This window comes from Pleurodeles waltl, chromosome 5 (genome assembly GCF_031143425.1).
Source record: "Pleurodeles waltl isolate 20211129_DDA chromosome 5, aPleWal1.hap1.20221129, whole genome shotgun sequence".
Taxonomy (NCBI): domain Eukaryota; kingdom Metazoa; phylum Chordata; class Amphibia; order Caudata; family Salamandridae; genus Pleurodeles; species Pleurodeles waltl.
The window spans coordinates 994,376,420-994,397,600 of record NC_090444.1 but is presented as its reverse complement, the minus strand read 5'-3'; the positions used below and the strand labels follow the sequence as shown (position 1 = coordinate 994,397,600).

The 21,181-nt window shown below is 42.6% G+C and overlaps 1 protein-coding gene across 1 annotated transcript in view; it reads right to left on the bottom strand.

Annotated features, from left to right (window-relative positions):
- Positions 1-21,181, bottom strand: part of RAB32 (RAB32, member RAS oncogene family) — a 133,752-nt gene that overhangs the window by 15,616 nt on the left and 96,955 nt on the right. Inside the window, exon 2 of the mRNA XM_069235153.1 lies at positions 3,955-4,235. Coding sequence (XP_069091254.1) covers positions 3,955-4,235 — 281 coding nt within the window. The remainder of the gene's footprint in view (positions 1-3,954; positions 4,236-21,181) is intronic.

Genomic DNA, 21,181 nt, shown 5'->3' with positions numbered 1-21,181 from the left:
TCTGAAGTTCTACTTACACAACTTTTTCCTGATTTATCTTGAAAGACTGTACGAATTTAGACAACAGGGCAAGAATTACTTGGTTATCTTTTATTAAAAAAAACATTTTCAGACTTGGGCTTAACTCACTTGTTTCATTTGCCTGAGACAACTGTCGCCAATTTAAAACCCCTCATTTGAAATTTGTTTCTGAACAGCATGCACCTGAAAAGGGCTGATAAGCACCAGAGTACGATTACAGTTGTCTTGCATCAAGAAATTACAAATCCCAAATGTATCATGCAATACTTGCTCTGGGTCTCCAATCATGAACATAGTTTTTATTTAATCCGCTTCAGATTGTCACTGTCACATTTTTCAGTAGCACATCTTGCCCAAGGTAGTTGGTTTTCCTCTCTCCCCTGATGTCCATATGATCAGATTAGTAAACAATCCTTTATTAATTTTATTTTATTGCAAATGTTATTCTTTACAGAGTAAAATTCTTACGTCCTATTTTGCTCACTTTAAATTTGAGATCTACAAGTGTGAGCCTGAAACTTCTCCAGCGTTTGAGGAGTTTATTTGTCAGTTATTAGTTTTATCAGATGTCCCCTTAGGATTACTTTAGAGGGGGCTCTGTACATTCCCCACTTTAATCTAGTGTTTGTTTTTAATGTATATTTTTTCTTTTTATAAACTGAATTGTTTTTGTAATTTATGTTTCATGACATTTGTTGTTTTTATTGTGCCTTTTTATGGCTACAATTTAGCCGAATAAATGTTTTAACTGACTGAGGTGGGGACTATTTTTTTGTTATCAAGAAGAAGGACGAAGGCCAAACAAAACAGGAAGGAAAGGCAAGTTAGAAGATGTGGACCAATATAAGGTACAAAACACAATGTAAAGAAAAAAACAGCACTGGTAAGCTGGATAGGAAACACCAATGGAACACAAATCATATGACAACACTGAACAGAAACCCCAATATTCTGTTACCCTGCTTACAATTGTATGTCCTGAGAACAGACCAAATGTGGTCAACATTCTGTTTTAAAGAATTTAGCGTTTGCCTGAGAAAGTTTCCTGCAATTCGTTTACTGTGGGTTTGAATACTTTGGTGAATACAAGTTCCCTTGACTGGTTTGTTAAAGACGAGATCTTCCCATTTCGGTTAACGGTATGAGCATTTCGACATCAAAGTGATTCGGATTATTATATCCCTTTGCTATAAAGTGCTGCCCATAAACTAAATTTGGCTTCTTGATCTTTGCAAGTGCTGGGTAGATTAAAGTTGCCCATGAGCCTATTTTCTAAATTCTGTGGCTCTGAAGCTTCCTGTGTAACAGATCCTGGTGAGAATGGCAGGGAGGTACTGTGGAAAGTAAAAAGGAAACGTGTAGAAATTAGTTGACTTTTTCTCAGTACTCCCTATCGTTTGCTAGGGCACTTAATGACAAAAAATAAGGGTGCCCAGAAATAGCCATATCTGTAGTTCAACAGCTGTTTTTGACATTGTAGAGCTCAAACTGATCTGTGGTATAGCTCTCATTAATTTCACATTGTGAGCACTGATACTAGCGCGCTGGATTTCTGAACCTACTAACAAAATGTCATGTGGCCACAACTGAGCTAATTGCAGCTACTTATTTACTTATGTAGTGACTCAGATAATGCATGTCAGAACCCTTTCAGCAGGCCACAAGGCAGGCCAGGGTAACTGGGACCCACTGTGTTAGTTGGGGTCTTTTACTCCTGCTGTCCTGGGGACCACCGTATTATGAACTCTATGCAACAGGGGCAAGAACTAGACTTTAATCACTTGACTCTCAGTGGTAGCTCGGGTTGAGCAGACCAAGGATTTTGAGGATGGGGGGGATTTGAGTGTCAGTGTATACGTAAACACACAACTCAACACTCCCTCCATCAATCCAATAAATCAGGTCCAGGCCAAATCTGACTTTTATGGAAAAACAATGATTTACTACATGCAGCCGTTCAAATCTATCACAGTGAAGTTATCAGCAAAATCCATTGCGGAGCCACTTTTAGCTCTTCGGGCTAGTTCACCCAAATCCCTTCCGTCTACTGCCTGGTTCTGAAGTGTCCAGGTAGTATGTCAGGCAACTTCCCCTATGTGTAACCCCCTCCTCTAAGCTTTGGTTCACGAAGGTCGCAGCAAATATCTGCAAGTCTATTACGTGGTTTTCACATGTGGCGCATTGTGCCTTAGTCCCAAAGTCTTAGTGAGACCCTGCTCGAAATGTCTTTCTCAGGCAGCAGCAACAACGCAACAGTCCCCTTCTATGGTCAGACGTGCGTTCCGCTGATTTCAGCATTGAGATGTAAGTGCAGCGGCCTGGCATCGGGATGAGTACCTTCAGCGGGAACATTCTCTGGTGGCAGAGGACCCCTTCAGCAGGAGTGAGCTATCTGGCAGGAAGGCAGAAGCTTCCTGATCTTTCAGAATCCTCCTCGGCAGGCAGGTCCAGTAGTCAGCGGCAGATAAGCAGTTGCTGGGCTCCTTGGGCTTAATGGTGCACACTCAGGGTTACCGACGGCACTCAAGTCAAGCAGGCCCCTCTCCCCTGGCAGACTGGAAGGTCCCTGCAAGTTCATTTCGTTCCTTTGGCGATGGCCCCGACGAGGCACTTGTGTGGTGATCTGGTCACCCAGTGGCGATGGCCACCACCTGGTGCTAACAGTGGATGCCCCTAACATTTGTCCCAGAGGGATGGCCCACATCGTACAGGCAAATAGCCTTTGCTGCAATGTGGCAGTCCCAAAGCGAAGTCAGTCCAGGTGGAAATTCGGCCTCACACTTGGCGCACCTGGATCCTCACCTCTGAATCCTGCCTCCCTCCCTCACAGCTCTCTTCCTCCTCACAGGGGAAACTGATATTGGCAGACAAGCAGGTGCTCCAGGGTCAGGGCAAGTGCTTCAGGCATCCTGGGCATTATCCCGCTGCCCAGCTCTAGAGACCAGCAGACCTCAATCCCTATTCCTGGTATCAGCAGCTTAAGTCTCAAGTTGTGGTGGTCTTGTCACAGTGGGCTTTCAGCTTTCACTTATATACAGTCTCTCCAGACACAAATCTGATTTACCACCTGGCCCCTTTGAAATTCATACTGTGGGTGTCAGGCTCTTTGAAGTTCCCCTTTCTGTGCTCTGTTCTTTGTGCAAAAGTCGGTCTGTTCCAGCAGGCGAGGAACCAGAGTTGATGGACCCCCAATTCAGGTCGTGGATGCAGCAAAAGGTTATGTCTGGATGTCAGCCTCCAGTGACAGGTCTTCTAAAGGTTCGAAGGATTTAGCTTCTGAGGTTTTGTGATTCTGTGTTCCTGTAGTGTGTACACTATCAATCCCAATACCTACCATAAACAGCGTGCCCAGACCTCCCTCCCCAGCACCCTTCCTGAACCACAACATGCCTTGGAAGCACACAGAAGTTGCTCTGCTTCCCTCCTAGTGTAGCTCTCCCCTCAGCCCCAGGAATGACAGCAGCCCACCTCTCTTTTCCGGGTCTTCAGTCCATACCCCTATCTCAGAGATTTCTGTGTCCTGGGCTTTCCTAATTTGAACCCATGAGACTCCATGCTATGTACTTCAGCAAACACACATGCAAGCGCTCTCTAACACAAATGAAGATGTGCATGCTTCACAGCGCTACATTCCTGCCATGTAGGCCAAGCGAGTTGAGAATACAGGTGCAGAATATCAACTGAGCGGGCCGGTAGTCTCCAGTCCTATGACATGCAATACAGCCGTCCACTCTACTCTTCACTAAACAGGTATGCACAGTTGGGACTTTTCCATCCCAACAGTGCACTAAATAGACACAGACATGCTCAAAGACAGACATTTAGGTGAGGCCCAAGCATATCCCAACTAGATAATGAATTTGTGCTAAGAAGGGTATAGGACCCAGAAAGAATGTGACATTCTTAAAAAAATCTTCTTGTAGGTGTTCTTACCTTTGCAGACGTTTCAAACCATCCAACAAAACCATTTTCTTTGCAGAAGCTGTCCATCTGTGCTGGGCTCTGGTAGCTGGTCTCTTTGGCTTGGTCACACTTGTTGGCAAGGAGCACTGCTGGAATGGGGCCTCCATTCGGAAGGTGGACCTTGCTGTCCAGATCCTGCTTCCACTTCATGATCGCTTCGAATGTGGACCCTCTGGTCACGTCAAAAACGACAAAGGCGCCTACCGCTTCTTTGTAGTACACGCGTGTCATATTGCCAAACCTTTCCTGACCTGGAGGATAGAAAAATAAAGAATCTGGCTGAAATACTGTCAATATTGTGACTGCTCTCAATTTAAATAACAGATTTTTGTTCTGCTCAACTGCTCCTCTTTCTTCTGAGAATAAGGAGGGCATCAGTTATTACCTGTGATCCGCAGCTCAAGCTTCCTAACGTCAATGGGTCTTTATATGCTCACATATGCTTTTCTTACATTGCTCATAACATCAAATGTGTTTCGATGCACTCTAAAAACTCTTTCTATACAGCGCCTCGAAGCCCTTGAGGCCAGGTCCATGCTGTAGGAAGCCCTCTTGAAAAACAAGTTCATAATTAGATTACGTTAATGTATAGGGAAGAATAATACTGTGAGAGCTCTCGTCAATTCCCAGTGATTCCAAGTGTGCTACACTAAACGCAGCTGTGCTTTGTTTCCGCTATAAATCCTGCTGCTCACCTCTGCAGGAGTGCAGTTAAACAAGTCAGACAAGCAGAACACCTAAGCCTTGGGAAGCGCAGTTACATCACAGACTGAGTTCCCGAAAGGGGTTAGCAATCAGTTTTGTCTATTGCTTACGCAGAGTCACACAATACTGTAACAAAACGTCACACTGATGCATTTAAGTTGGTGGGGTTCACTGTCGAACTGCTAACACCAATAATAACAAGCTTTGGCAAACGGAATATGTCACGCGTGCATTTTTAATTTTATTTTTTACAACCATATGCAATATGCATAAGCAAGGCAAAAATATATTTAAAAAATAGAAAACAAAAGCAGAGGCCCAGCGGCCCAGACCCATCAGACCATTAAATGAAGTGCACTCTTTTTTAGTCAACTGTGCAGACGTGGTCAGGTAAAATGCTGCAACTCACAGTGCAACACAGCCATTGGCTGAAGTGAGCTGATCCCCCTGCTCCATGCTGTGGTGGCCGGAAACAAAACGTAAATGGCTCATGAACAGACCAGTGGATGAAGAGGGGCGATGTACCTATGTGTATATGAATTAATGTTTATTAATATTTTTTAATGTCAGACCCCTGGAGTAAAAAATATTGTGGTGGCTGAATGCATTTTTCTTTATTTTTTTTCTGCAGCTTATTTTTCTGATAACAAATACCGGCTGTTCCTCATCGAAAGGGCAACCTTGTTGCCGTCGGGTGCCCTGGGAGACAGTGTGTCCGGGACTGCGTTATTTCCATGATGCTACTCCAGCCAAAGGGTACGTTTGTGGGAAACGAGTTTCTTCAAGTGTGACTTTAGCTCAGTTCTCAGTAGCCTGATGAAAGGTGGGCTGGAAGCCAATTCGTGCATGTCCATTGTGAATACCAACCAACTAACAAACATTTAACAATCAGGAAAGGGCTCAGTTTAAAGCAAAATGTATGAGAAATACATCGAAGTGTGCAACATTGGTAAAGGTGATTAAAAACAAAAATCAAGGCTCAGAAAGGAATCCCACAGGAGTAAGGCGACAACAAAAAAGACCCAGACTTTATTTCACCAGGGAAATCATTCAAAGGGGTGAGTCTCAAAGCGCGTATCCACAAGGTGGCAGCATCAAACCACGACGGTCAGTAACAATCTCATCTCAATTTAGTTTACTAGGGACGAACAGCCGGGCGTGTCAGTTCCTTTTTTTTCACCATTCACTTGCCAACTGCACTTTTTTTTTTTTTTTTTATGTTAACAAACAAACGCAACTCGAGTTCATTCAGATATAGTACTGACACGGCAGACTGAAGGCAGTGTTATTGAGATACACTGGGTGCGGCAATGCGACATTAGGACACTCGCAAGCACGGTTGGTGAAAGGCAGAAATCAATTTTCAATTCTGATTATTCCCAACAAAATCATTGTTTTTTGTTTATCTAATACAACCAGTGCCGGAAAATAGCTGTTTCTGGTAGCTATTTCTGGGCCGCACCTGGGATTCAGCCGACAAAAGGAATTCAGCTTTTGTCTTGGTGTAATTTTCCCGACATAATTCAGCAGCGCTTCCACGTTGTTACATTCTGTTTCAAGCAGCTATGTGCAGGCATCGAGGGGGCTTCCCTATTTTAGATTTCAGCAGGGCCCAAAATAAAGGCATAATTTAAAAGGCTAAAAGCTCTCCTTTTGTTCACGTCATCCTGGCTAGGAGCCAACTGGAGCCTAACACCTGTATAGGCAATCAGAGGAAACAAAGGCTCACAGCTGGTTACCTTTTTCACAAGTACGAAGGAAAACTATTGGAGGAGGGTTTTTAACTTTGTTCAATTCCCTATGTAGGAGATGTGCTTGCACTATAGGAATGCAAGAGTTTTCTATATACGCGCTTGTACAAATATTGGTTTTAATTGCACCTACTACGTTTTTAGGTTTCGCTCCTCCCTCGCGCTTGCAAAATAATTTGTTGATAAAATAAACTTAAAAAGCGGCTCGGAAACTGTCCCTTACTTACCCGAACTTCCCATTGGCTTGGTCCAACAACGCTCTAATTTACGTGCTTCTGATTGGCCAGCACATCAACTGCTTCACTTCCTGCTGTCTTCTGGCTACACTGCTGAAGGTACTACTTTTTTCTTTCTTTCTTTCTTCACTGACGTCTTCTTTCTTCGTTTACCTCTTCTTTCTTTCTTCGTTTACGTCTTCTTTCTTCGCTGCCCTTCTTATTCGTCATTTGCTATCTTCTTTCTACGCTGCCCTTCTTTCGTCTTCGCAGCATGTGGTCTTCTCTGTCTTTCTTTCTTTCTTTGCTGCTCTTCTTTCTTCATTGCTATCTTCTTTCTTCTTAGCTGCATGCCATCTTCTCGGTCTTCTTTCTTCGCTGCCGTCTTCTCAATCTTCTTCTTTCTATCTAACTGGATTAGAAATATTAGAAAAATGTGATAATGCCTGTTTTAAATTTGATAAACCGTTAATAGTTGTTTATGTTTTGATGTATGTTGAATTAATAAACAACATAAACAACTATTAACGGTTTATCAAATTTAAAACTAACATTATTTTAACATTTTTCTAATATTTTGTAATCCAGTTAGGTAAAAAGAAAAAACAAAGGCGAAACCTACTGGTTTTGCCAATTCTTGTTAAATAATTCTTTAACAGCCCTACTCATCCCAGTGTAGGGCGTTCGGGGTGCTTTACACCATACACAGAGGCACAATAAATTAAATTAGTGTCTAAATCAATGTCCAGGAAATTTTACTTAAGTGACCCAGGGTTCAAGGTGTAGGTATCACGCATCATCCATATATGTGTAGACTATATGCTAAGTGTGGATGGTCGGCAGACACACCAAGTCAGCATATAAAGCACTAACAAGACTATTACTTCCCCCAAAAGAACCCTTTGCAAACCTAGAATAACAACAGAATGAGAAAAAAAAACAAAGTTATAAAAGAACACTGTACTATATTAGAAGGCTTGGATTACAATTTATAAGATGGAAGTTACAACATGATCCCAGAGTCAAAAGCAGTAACCCACTTACTTCTACATAAAATATCATCTGTGATCTTCATGTTACACAATTTGCAGGCACCTTAACCCTCAATGCTACTTTAGGGATAAATATGTGACTGGACAAAAACACAGAGGGGGTGATTCTTACCTTGGCGGGCGGCGGAGGCCGCCCGCCAAAGTACCTCCGCCAGAACACCGCACCGCGGTCGTAAGACCGCTGCGGTGATTCTGGGTTTTCCACTGGGCTGGGGGGCGACCGCCAAAAGGCCGCCCGCCAGCCCAGTGGAGAACAACCTTCCCACGAGGACGTCGGCTCCGAATGGAGCCGGCGGAGTGGGAAGGTGCGACGGGTGCAGTAGCACCCGTCGCGAATTTCAGTGTCTGCTGAGCAGACACTGAAATTCCTTGTGGGGCCCTCTTACGGGGGCCCCACGACACCCCATACCGCCATCCTGTTCCTGGCGGCAGAGCCGCCAGGAACAGGATGGCGGTATGGGGTGTCAGAATCCCCATGGCGGCGCAGCGAGCTGCGCCGCCATGGAGGATTCTTTTGGGCAGCGGAAAACCGGCGGGACACCGCCGGTTTTCCTCTTCTGACCGCGGCCAAACCGCCGCGGTCAGAATGCCCTGCGGGGCACCGCCAACCCTCCGCCGGGGTCAGAATGACCCCCAGAGTTCTCCCAGAGCTGTGCTAACGACTAGAATTATGTAACTGCCATCATAATCCCTTCAAAACTGCTGGGCACACAATGATCTCTGCAGCTTTTGCCCTAACCATGTAAGAGTGTTTAACATGCACCATCTTTGTGACTAATTACGTGAACTAGAACAGATTTACTGTCACATATGTCCAAGTTGCCAATTAGTTTGCACATTTGACTATCAGACTCTGTTTTTCGAGCTCTGCCCTTCAACATTCCACCCCCTTTCCTCTACCACATCTTGGCCCCCAATTCATAGGATCACTGAGTATTTTTTTTTTATTCTAGCACTGGGTACAGCTACAATCTTTTGCTAAGACAACAGATCTCCCTTCTTTTAATTTATGTTGCCAGAAAAGTCCAGTTAGGAATTTACAAAGCTAATAGCTCTAACTCAAGCAATCACAAGACCTATTGTATTGCATTGTAAATACTTGTTTCATTTGTCCTTGCATGATAATGCAGTCTACTATTTCCCAGCCATTTCTTTTGACAGACTCTTCCTGGTCTACAGTCTTACCCATCTTCACAGTTCTATTACCCTTCTCTTCTGCCACATACCCTCTTTGATCATGTCAGAGCGCCAACCTGTCTTTAATGATAATGCCAAAAGCAAACCAACGGCTAGAACTGGAAGCGGTGTAATTTCGATACGGAGTTTGATGCTCCCCGACACGTCTCTAATACAGTGAAAATCAAGTTCAATAATCAGGACTGAAACATTCTTAAAGAGAATGACAGACACAGGTTATAGTTTGGTCTACGTAAGAAATTAACAAGCGAAATTAATGGAATATGCCATCAATAAGTTTAGCAACAAAGTGTACGATTCATAAGTATAAAAACTTAGTAAAGCTGTATGTGAAATCCAGCACAGATTCGCTTTCTACGAATGGGAAATGGGGGCTCAGAGTACAGAGGAAAGCACGTCCGTTTAGACAATAGTTTTTGAACATTAATACCCAAGTACATGGTTTTTCAGGGTTTCCATCAACGAAGAACAATACAATACATTTGAGGATTCTCTCATAGTAGTATTATATTGGATTCAGTTGTTCTCATAGTTCATCCAAGTGTGCTAGTTTATACATTGTACAAGTAATAGCCCGGAAGGTTTGGGGGTCCTTGGTTAAGTACAATGTATGGGAAAGTTTCTGAGAACACTCTCAGTTTATGAGTGTAAAGCTTGCAATTCTTTATTTAGAACAAGGAGCAGCAGTGCTAGTCATCACATGGTGTATTACAACAGTAATTCAAGATGGAACACAGTGTAAGCATAGATTATGTTAGCGTAAGCCCAGTTTCTGACTTACTTGAAGGAAGGGAAAAGAACATTCCATTCCTCCTCTTATCACCTTACACAGTCTCTAATTTTGCCCTTGCTCCTCTAATGCTGCGCCTCGTAGAGCTAAGAGTATGGACCGCCAAACAATTGTCCAACAGAGAGAAAGAGCAAATCTGTATGCCACTGAATGTCGTAGATGTCACTAGCCTGTGTTTTCTATAGACCTTTCCACTACGTCAATTTGCTGCCTGCTCTTAATGTGTGTTACAGCAACGACAACAGTATACTTTTCAACACCCCCAATTTAACTGGGTAACACCTATTTACTCTCACTGAACAAATACATTTCCTCCCACTTAAAACTTCCTTGACACAAATACAAAGCATAGGAATAAAGTAAGTTCTACTTTTTTCTTTAATTCTCTTTTATATGTTACCAAATGTATGCAGCAGAGTCTAAGATTGCACTAAGAGACCATTAGCCATGGAGACAAACCCCTGCAGTGGGATGCAGAAAGAGCGATTATCAAACCGAACTTTACTGAACTATTTATTGAATTATATAATGCAAGCAAGAACCGTCAGGGTATCAGAGCGCTGTAGTGAGAGGTGATACGTAAATAAGTATAGATGCAAATATTAAATACTATACATTTAATGAAAGGTTAAGCATACAAAATGAGTAAAAGAAAAACAAGAAGCACACTAAATATAAAGAAACAAACATTGCATAATAAAATGGAGTTCAGGCTCTACATACGAAATAATAATCAGTTGAGTGGCTTCACATCTATAGTTGCAGGTAAATATTCAGGAGCAACAGTTTTTATTCTATTTTGAATGAAGAGGTCGAAGGGTCAGATCTGATTTCAGGAGGAAGAGAGTTTCATATTCTTGGGGCAAGACTGGAAAAGGAGTGGTTATAAGTTCTTTTTGAATTTTTGTGGTTTCAACAGTAGAGCGTTAGAACGTTCTTAGAGACCAACTCGTACCAGATAGTTCGAGTTTTTTTGCCAGGTCAGCTGGAGTGTTATAATGAAGAGCTTAGTGTGTCATGCAGGCTATCTTGAACTAAATTCTTGCTTCCGGAGAGCGCCAATTGAGTTGTGTTAGATTTGGTGTGATGTGATCACATTTTCTTGACCCTGTGATGAGTCTACCAGGTGAGTTCATTGTAGTCCTTGAAGGAGCTAGCCTAGCTTTTGGTAACCCTGCCAGGGTCGTATACCGTAATCTAAATAGGAGATAACTAGGGATTGGACTGCTAACTGCAAGTCATTTGGAGGTAGAAACTGTTTGACTTTCCTTATTGTGTTGAGTTGGTGGTTTGCTCCTCTAGTGGTAGCACTGATATGGTCTTGCATATTGAGGTATTTGTCCAGCATAATGCCTAATGATCTAATTGAGTCAAAAACATGTGGGGCGCAGATGAGTGGCACTAATTGTTTGAGCCATTCTTGTGTGGGGGCTGAATGGCTGCGGGGGGTACGGGGGGTTGGCATCAGAAGAAATTCCATCTTCAGTGTGTTTAGCATACAATGATTGTGTGATAACCATTGTTGTTTTCAGTAAGGCACAGTTCTGATATCGGCTGAGGACATTTTATTGTACAATTGAATATCATCGACGTACATGTGATAATTTATGGGAAAGTGATTTAGGATTTTGATTAGTGGTTCCATGAATAAGTTGAAATGCGTGGGAGAATGGCAGATCCTTGAGGCACTTTAATGGAAACTGGCGTATAGTTAGAAAGGGATTGGTTGACTTTGATTCTGTGTGTTCTATTATGAAGGAACGAGGCAAACCAGCTTAAAGATGAACCAGATAACACCATTCTCTCAGGAACATCACTCATGTTGTCATGTTTGACCATTTTAAATGCGGAGGAGAGATCAAGAAGTATAGGCAAGCAACGCCGTTCTGGTCAAGTAGTCTTAGGGTGTCATCCACAATGTGTGTGAGAGCCGTTTCAGTGCAGTGACGTCATCTGGAGCCCGAGTGGCAATGGTCAAGGAGTTCAAACTGATTTGGTTGCAGAGTTGTATGTGTATGCATTTCTCAAGTAGTTTGGCTAGAGTCATGATGTTAGTGACTAGCTGAAAATTGTTGGAATCAGACAGGCGTGCATTTGGATTTTTTGGGATGGGGTGACCCGTCCTATTTTAAAGCAGCCAGGAATCACGACAGTGAGAGAGATTCATGGGCAATCTTAGACCCAGCAGGAGAATGGAAGATATAAGCTCTTTGAAGAACTGGGCTGGTAAGGGATCATTGAAGTGGTTTGGGGGTTTTAATGAGGTTATTGTTTTGATCAGCTCAACATCATCTAGTAGTCTAAAGGTAATCCATGTTGCATTATTTTTGTGGTATAACCCATAGATCCAGAAAGAAGGAAACTCAGCAAGGGAAGTCATGGGGATGGCTTGGGCTGGGCCAAACTACGAGGATTCAGGGAGGCGAGTTGCAATTCTAATTACATTTTCCTTGTCTTGTCTTATTATGTGTGGAGAACTAGTCAGCACTAGGGAGTGAATCCTTGTTTGCAGAGTGGTGGTTGCTTGAGTAGTTAGCTTGTTGTTTTATGATGAGTCTTTTTGGTCTGTTTTTGGCATTGTCCAGTTGCGCCCCAAAGTGGCCGGCTTTGGTGCTACGGATAAGACTGTTATACGAACATCTTGTCATCCTCAACTGTTTAAGATGTGTTTAGGAAGGAGAGTTTCTCCATGAACTCACAGCAAGCCTTATTCTGCACTGCTCCTCATCAAGTATGCCATTGAATTGGGTTTCAAACGTTTGCTGGGCACTCTTTAAAACTGCTTCAGAGCAATAGAGTCAAGTGTATCAGTCATGGAAAGAATGTAATGCTCCTTAAGATAATTCAAATTAGTCATACTAGCGGCTGGGGAGGAGGTTGCTGCTAATAGACGCTAGATCAGCAATGTTGATATTTATCATATCTCTAGACCATTGTTTGGTCTTTCAAGATTGGCCTTTTCTAATCAGCACCTTCTCAATGATGAGAAAAGAGATTAGGTATTGATCTGACCAGTCACTGGGTGATTTTGCTTCCAGTTGTTTGATGTTATCCTTAGCAATTATGAGACCGAGTATGGAACCTTTGTTGTGGGTAAGTCCGTTGCAAGACTGGGTGAGTTTTCGGTCAGAGAGGAAGGCCTTGAAGGTGCTCAGTATGGGATCGTTATTGTCATTCCAATGTAAGTGGAAATCATCAAGGAAGGGTGGGGGTTCATCGTCAAAGTCTCATGCCAGTAGTATCTAGCCTTTGTTAGAAGGTTGAATTATTTCGTCTCAGGGGTTCTGTTAGTCTCAGGGGTCAGGTTGGGATTCCAAAGCATCTCCATCTTCACCATGAAGAGTAGCAGGTTCTGTAGGTCAGCTTTAACTAAAGATCAGCTAGCTTATCCTCAAAAGAGGGGGGTCTGAAAAAAGGATGGATGGTCTAGGGTAGATAGCAAGAGGGACCCCCTTATAGTCGGGAGTGGTAGTCAACAGGGTGGATTACTTGTAGATGAGTAGGGAAGTGGCAGGTGAGGTGACAGGAAGATGCAGACTCATAGCTGGTGTACAAGAGGTGGGGAATGGTAGAGAGTTAGGCAGAGGGTTCAGAATAGCTTTATTGGCAGGCTTCTTGTGTTGTCAGGGATTTGCTGTCGGAGGGTAAGGGATCCCGGTGGACGAGTGGGGCACCCATTCAGATAAAGGTATTGTAATAAAAGGATGATTAATAGACCTGCAAATCTCAGTTTTATTGTTGATGATGTCTTTAGACCAATGAGCATTGTGTCCCAATCTATTGCGAGCAGAGGGAGAAGGCAAGCTACTCAAGTTGGTTCTATGGGAGTTGCAGGAGTTATTTGTAATATAAGGCCTAGGTCCATCAGCGACGATTCTCTTGTAGAAGCAAGGGAACCAGTCATGCAGAGTTAAAGGTGGTGAAGTAGCGACGATAGAGGATGCATGAGATTTATTTGTGGGGTGGGAGGAGAGACTGATTTGGTGACTTAGGAGGGACAGTATTGGACAAGATATTTTTAATCATCAAGATATTGACAAACCGTTCTAGATTCCGTTCTGATGCTTGTATAACAACGTTCCCATTGTTGTATAGGGAGATGGTAAGGTCTGTATTGAAGTCTGATGAGGGTGTAATGGAGATCTGAAAACCGTGCAGTGTTTTCCTAGCTGACTTAGTCTGGTGCATAGATGTTCTGACTCTTCTCCATTGAACTCTTTTGTTGGTGTAGAAGATTAGGTAATTAAACACAACTCCTTTTGAAGTACAAAAGTAGGCTTCAGAGATTAATGTTTCGGGGTACTACTTGAGTAGTATGTTTTTGAAACTCTTAGCAGGGTTTTCAGATAGGTTGAGGGTAATTAATCTTGAAAGCATTACAATCCACCAATGACAGCAAGTTGTTAATGGGGATAGTGTTGTTTAGAGCCAAGGTGAGAGACGGGACAATAGTATGAGATGAGTAGCATTTTATGGTGGTCAATGGATCACAAGGACCATTACAAGAAGGCCGCCCTACTTAAGCTGAGCTATGGTGGAAAATGCCACGACAGTGAGAGGGTGAGTGGAGTTTTATATAGTTAGTGGATCTTCACAAGACTATTAAAAGACGGTCAGCCTATTTGCGATGATAGTAGGTTTTTGCTCAACTAGTCCTATTTCCCTTTCTATGCCTTGTATTACATGCAGTCTTGTTTCAGTTATGATTGGGAGAGAGATCCGCCATTTTGGGAAGGAGCCCCCAAGAGGGAGATGGGTGATGCTAAAATGGAGGAACAGACTGGTCCGACGACACCTCAGCAATGGTCCTGAGAATTGGGCAAGGTCAACAAAACATTCAAGGGGTAGTTGTGAATTGGACCACGATCCACGATCAGAGCTCTGCTAACAAGTGGCCAAAAAGCAATGCAGAGTCAACTCACAACAAACACATTAGAGGAATGACAAAGCGGCTGCGCTCAGCCCAAAGCAAACTCCAGATAGTACTACCCGTAAGGGGAGCACAAGAGTGATCCTGATCCAGCCAAGGCAAAGCAAATGCGAGCTATGAAGCTGAAACACTCATTGAGGGTATAAGGAATGAGAAATTCCAGCCAGGAAGAAGGTGGGAGAACAATGAGGGATCAGGGTGGTGAAGTGCATGAGGAAGAAAGTCAAACCCCTTAAAAGGCCATAAGGAGGGCAGAGGTGCATACATGCCAACATTTGAAAATAGAAAATGAGAGATTTTGTAAATAAAATCGAGGAACTGTAATTTATCCATAGATTTTCGTTTTAAGCAGGGTCAATTTCAGGTGGGACACTGCTAAAATAAAGCATTTTTAGCTTTAAAAAAAAAAATCAGGAGTCTGGTGCCTGAATGGGCCTGTAGGCATATATGTAGGTGTTTGGGAGTGGAGTAGGGAGGGGTCTCCACCCACAGCAGCCCTGTATTGAAAGGTGATCAGTCATGCACCTCCAAGCTCCCTGATCAGCATCCTCTGCATATCGTTGCAATATGTGTTGGCCATCGTAAGGTTAGATTGGAGAAAGCTCATGGGAACCTAAAACTGATAAACCATCTGAAGCCAGTGGGGCAAAAACATACTCAATATATTAGAGGTATTTCAAAAGGAAAATCCAAACACAAAATGTGCACAAGTAAAAGAAACTAGTTATGACGACTTACTCTCCATAAACTATTCATTAAGCAAAGCTATCTACCCCATACTAAGTCAAATACAAAGTAAGCAGAAACAAATGTTGTATATAGGACGGGACCACCAGTTATTCCAAATAGGAAAAGGTTTTAGATTGTTACCAATTCAAATGTTTTACTCAAAGCTTGCAGTTTTTATTATTACTGTGCTTTAATATCAGTAATTAAACTTTTAGTGAAAAAAGCACAAAAGTACAGACTGCTATATTATTGAACACTAAAAAAATAAAAATAAAGCTTGAATGCAAAATACCCCAATTAAATCGCACATTTAATGGCAGATGGTGTAGTCACGTTATTTTACAATTCAATGTTTAGCACTCTGGTTTAAAAGTTTGCACAACTAAAATGGTGTATTCTAAGTTAAGTGTTTCCATTGTGAACAGTGTCCCTAACCTAGGAGTCGGGGATATCACGAGTAAAGTAGTATCTGCTTTAAAAATAATAATCAAATACTCAGCTAGGTCACTATGTTTAAAACACTGGGTTCTAACATTATCCATCGAGTAACAAAATTATGCAACACTACAAACACAAAAAAATTGTTAAAGTAGTGCATTAAAGCACTGTTTTTCAAACGTTTGTATGCCGTTCCACAGAGCCCCACCAAGTAACGTTTTTTTTAATCGTGGTTCCCTTGAATGAATGCACATTTTTTCACAATCATTCTATAAAACTGGTATCTCTAACTTATTTAACAATACAGAGTTTGCAGTTATATCCAATTATCCCTTTCAAAATGAAATCAAATGCATGATTGGCAGCATACTATGGACGGACGGATCTTCCTAACTTCTAAAAGCATCCACAGTGGGATTCTTTGTGAAAAATGGGGGAGGGCTGGGTGGGAGAGGGGAAGGGTGTTAAGGAGGAAGAGTGGGGGACTCAGTTTTTGATGCAAAAATGGCTTTATTTTTATTGTCTCCCACCTGGATTTGCCTTTCCTTCAAAAGAAGTCAATAGGAGAAATGCATTGTCCCAATTATTAAAGATCTTACACTTTCCTCTTCTAAAATGTTGGATTGTATGCACACCTCATTCATACATACACACACCAAACATAAAAAAAAGAACTCTTTCCTGCAGCACCTCTTGCGGAGGGAAGCCTCGGAGGTCCCAGAGTAGAATGGGGTCAGTGAGAGTTGCTGACCACAACCCAGTCTGTGACAAAGTGTCAGTGATAGACACTTGTCCCTGGCACTTCAGAGCTTAAAACTGAAGCACCCAGGTATGGGGCTGTCAGTGACGCTATCCCTGGTCATGAGACGGAGGGTTTAGGAGCATTCCTGCTAAGCTGAAGAGGCCACACCCACAGGGCTGGGAAATCCTCAGTCTTACAAAGTTCAGGTCAGGCAGCCAGACGCCAGCACATTTAGCACAAATACAGCACCTGGCTGCCTGCCTGACCTGAACAAGGAGAGTGTCAGGCTGATCTTTGCTCAGCTTCACAGACACCCTTCCTGTTGAGGAAAAAAGGTGGGGCAAGGCCATTCCGCCCGTCAGAATGGGCTGTGACTGTTCCATAGGTATTAAATTCAAAGGCACTTGGATATTTGCGAAAGATAAATGGGCATATAATACAAAAACGGGGCTCAGGTGGAAAATCTAGTACATTTTGCACTAATATTTACAAGATGGAAAAAAACGCACATCAGATGAGATGGCAAGCTCATTGAAAACATGTTACAAGCGAAAGCGGATTCTTTTTGTTTTACCTGTTGCTGGGCGCAATGAGACGGGTGGCCAAGAGCCTGTTGCTTGGCATAGGGAAACTGTCCTGACCCGTCACTGGACATGGGAAGAATGTTCAAATATATTTATAGGCATGACTAGGTTGGTCATGCCAGCTGTTGGGACAGTTAGTTAATGATATTGCCCATTATCTTACTTATGGAGGATGACCATATATATTGTAGGCATGTATAACTGGCCATGCCTATTGCCGATTCCTGGGCATGCCAAGACTTTGCATGTCCACTTTTGACGTATGAGGGCTGGTCATACTCATACCAGAAATAAATGTCTGTGTGAATGTGAATGGTGCTTAAACATGTGTCAGGGCATGTGAGACTGTCTACATTTGTGGCTTAGTACTTGCTTGGAGACCAGTCATACATGTTGTTGAAATATTAGACTGATTTGACATATTTTGGAGAAGGCGCAAAACAATATGACCTAATGTCACATATAAGGCAGCTTGCCACATCTAAGGCTGTATCACTTAAAATGGACAATGCGAGTTAGAATTTATGACACAGTTTCAGCAACAGTTTTGGGCTGAATGGTGTCTTATAGTGTGGAAGAGCTGGGGCAGCACTAATTTACTATGGGTGATAATGATAAATGACGATCTGTCACAAGAACTTTAAAGGCATTTGCTGCTTGTGGCTTAAAATGTGGCAGTAATTTGTTCTTCAACCCTTATGAGAGGGGGAGAGGTTACTAAACCACCATACATCCTCCCAGGTCCGACCTTCTTAACACAACTGATATGGTGGGTAAATTCATACAGACTGTTGCCCAGGAGGAGTCAGCAGACTAATAATCCAGTTTGGGAAATCATGCGATTGCTGTCCAATTGGAACACAAGGGAAGATTCTTATTATGGAAGAGTCATGCTTCATTATCAGCGACCTCTCCCCACCCTGGTAGGACAATGCCACCAGGGCGGACTCAACTGCCTGGTAGATCTAAATCGGAGGGAGTTTTTAGATAAAAGCTACTGGGCAAGAGGGGGGTTCCAAACACATTAAAAAACCTTGAGGACTACTCGTATATTTAAAACCAGAGTTTGACAGGAATGCTGAGAGTAATGGCTCAGCCTGTCTCAGACAGTCAACATGTTTCTGTTTACACAAAGAGCCAAACCAGGTCTGGGGCATTCCTCAGGGCTACGAATCGTTATCACAAATGGCGTGCTAATGTTGAAAAAAAACGAAGCTTAGAAGCACTCAAGTCCTACGTGTGTGCCAATGAGGTACAAGGATCTATTTATAATAAAAAAATAGTTGTTTAGATCAAATACATTACTTCCCATCACCTACGCTCCTATGACACACACAACAGTGGAAAAAGTACTGCAAGCCAAGTGAGCAACTTGTGTAAAAGCTGGAGACATGCATTCCTGTCAACACAGACTTGTATTACTACTAGTACTATACTACATGGAGGCGTAAAATTACAAACCTCAGCCCTGCATTTTTGCGTCTATTGTACATAACAGAATACAGAAACCTATTAAGCAACACATAAGAAAACTTTAAAAACTATCCCTTACCCTAGGTTGTAGGGGAAGTATATGTTGTAGATTAGATACAATATTTAGACTGAGTAGAATGATAGCCAAAGGTCTCTCCTCCATAGTCAGTTAGGATGCTAGTTACATAAGTTACTTATTATGAGAATACTCCAATCCGGTAAACATGTACCCTCATTGCCGCAAAGGAAGGGGAAAAAGCCAAAGTTAATATTGGCACCAAATGCGCCAAATTGAAGGTGGAAAATAGGAATAAAGCTAGGTGCTTTTACTAAGGAAGGTAAGCACAATCGATAGACATACCCCGCTAATGTCAATTCGGTGGTCATATCCTGCTAGTCACACAATAGACGACACATAAGCACCGCACTGGTCAGATGTATAGTCAAACCACACAAAAAAGGCACATCCGCTGGCATCAGTCATAAGCAGAGAGTGGAAGGAAGCTTGTTTGTAAATAGAAAAAGGTTAAATCCTCCAGTTGTGTACCTACCTCACTGTTATGTTCCCTGCAAGGGATAATGAGGTGGCAACTTTTATCTGACCGACAATGCTCAGTTTTGAAAAACGTGAACTGACAAATACCACAGTATCTCCCACTATAATAAACAGTGTATATGTATACTGGTTAACCACAAAAGCACACCACCACTAACAGAACATGCCACCACCACAACCACACGTCACACAACAACTATGCACAGCAATTCCAGTCACACATTTATGAATTCTGCTTTCATAAGAAGGTGGTAAAAGGTGAATACATTAAGCACTGCCTCAAATCACTACCAACGATATGAAATAGCAGTCAAAAATATTTTGTAATCCTCCCCTAGTGAGCAATTAATGAACAAGTGCAGGCTGTCCATATCCATTACTGGGAATGTTGAGGCAGGGTATATGTTTTGCTGCACATAAGGAGACCCCAATGATCTATAAGTTTTTTCTGAAGAAAATAGAGCACCTCCAATTATCCCAAAAAATGACCTTACATTCTACCAAAGATGGACTGATATTACAGGATCAATGTGCTTTAAAATGCACAAATTGGTATTACTTTAAGGAGCACAAAAGCGCCGGGCAAAATATGTTCTTTTAAAATGCAGTGTTTGACTTTACTGTTCCCAAAAACATTTTGGGAGAGAGGACCCAACATCAAATTCTTCCATAAGTACAGATTACAGACCAAATGCACTTTCAAAGATCTTGTATACACTACAGTCGCTAAGACTAAAAACATCCTATTCATTGGAAACCTCCGTTATTAACAGTTGAAAGATTTTTGAACATGGAGGGAGTGTGGGCAATGGTAAATGGGGCTCTGTGTCAGACAATCAATTGAGCGTGACTAGAATACACTTGCAAATATCCTAGACATAGGCAACACTTATCTTACTTGTGTTGGTACTAAACATTTTTATTGCATGTGCAAATGCATCTTCGTAACCGGTCTCTAAAAGACTGGTAAGGCTGGCTAACAGCCAGACCCATGGTTACATAGAGGCCTCAAATCAAGTTTAATTCCGACGGCCAGTTTAGGCTTCTTAGCGAGCTGTTTTTCACATGCAGAAACTTATATGCAAATACATATGATGAAAAACACATAATTGCAAGTGAAGATAGCAGAATGTCCCGGACTTAAATACTTGGACTGGCTCAAGTTGTCACGTGACATGGGGCATCTTAGCAAGGATGCAGTCACCTGTCAGGATATTCTCTAGAAGATGGGCATACTTGGAACAGAGTCTATCACACACCAGCATTACCACTGGCATGCTAGCCAGACAAAATTCTGCCGGAATCATCAAATAACAGATTTGCCTGTTAAAGTCTGACAGGGCTGGTTGAGAGTCAGACATTATACAACCAATAAGCGAATTCCTAGTAGGATAAGTTAGTTACCTTCCATAACGCCGTATGTGGTAGAGACTATGGGCCTGATTCAGATCTTGATGGTAACGGTCCCGCCGTCAGTTTTCTGACTGAAAACCCATCCACTGGCTTGGCGGTCTATCTGCCCGATTTAGATGTTGGCGGTCCCAGAGACTTTAACCCCCCGACTCCCGCCAACTCTGCCAAGGATTCCCATCTGCCGCAATGGCACCATAGGAAATAGTGGCTGATGGTAGAACTCCAGCTACACTTAGAGCTGAGCAGATTTGGATGTGCCTTACCACCCAGCAAAAAGTGGCGGTCCAACCTCTACTTCTAGGTTGGAGGATTGGAGGAGAAAAGGGGTGAAAACTCAATTTTTTCCCTGGTTCCACTCCTAATTTTGACTAGGCACAACTGGACAACACCCTCCATCGCTGCTGCCACTGTACCCTGAAAACAACACAACCCTCTTGTCGCTGGACACGAAGGTGAGGAACCTGCATTGGCTGTGTACATTGGGGGGGTCACTGCACATGAGCTCGGGAGCACTGCAGGCATATACATGTCACAGTAATTTATTTAAACTATTGTGACATGCATATGTCGAGGACACGGATGGGGACACTGGTACACAACACATACTGCACACATACACGAC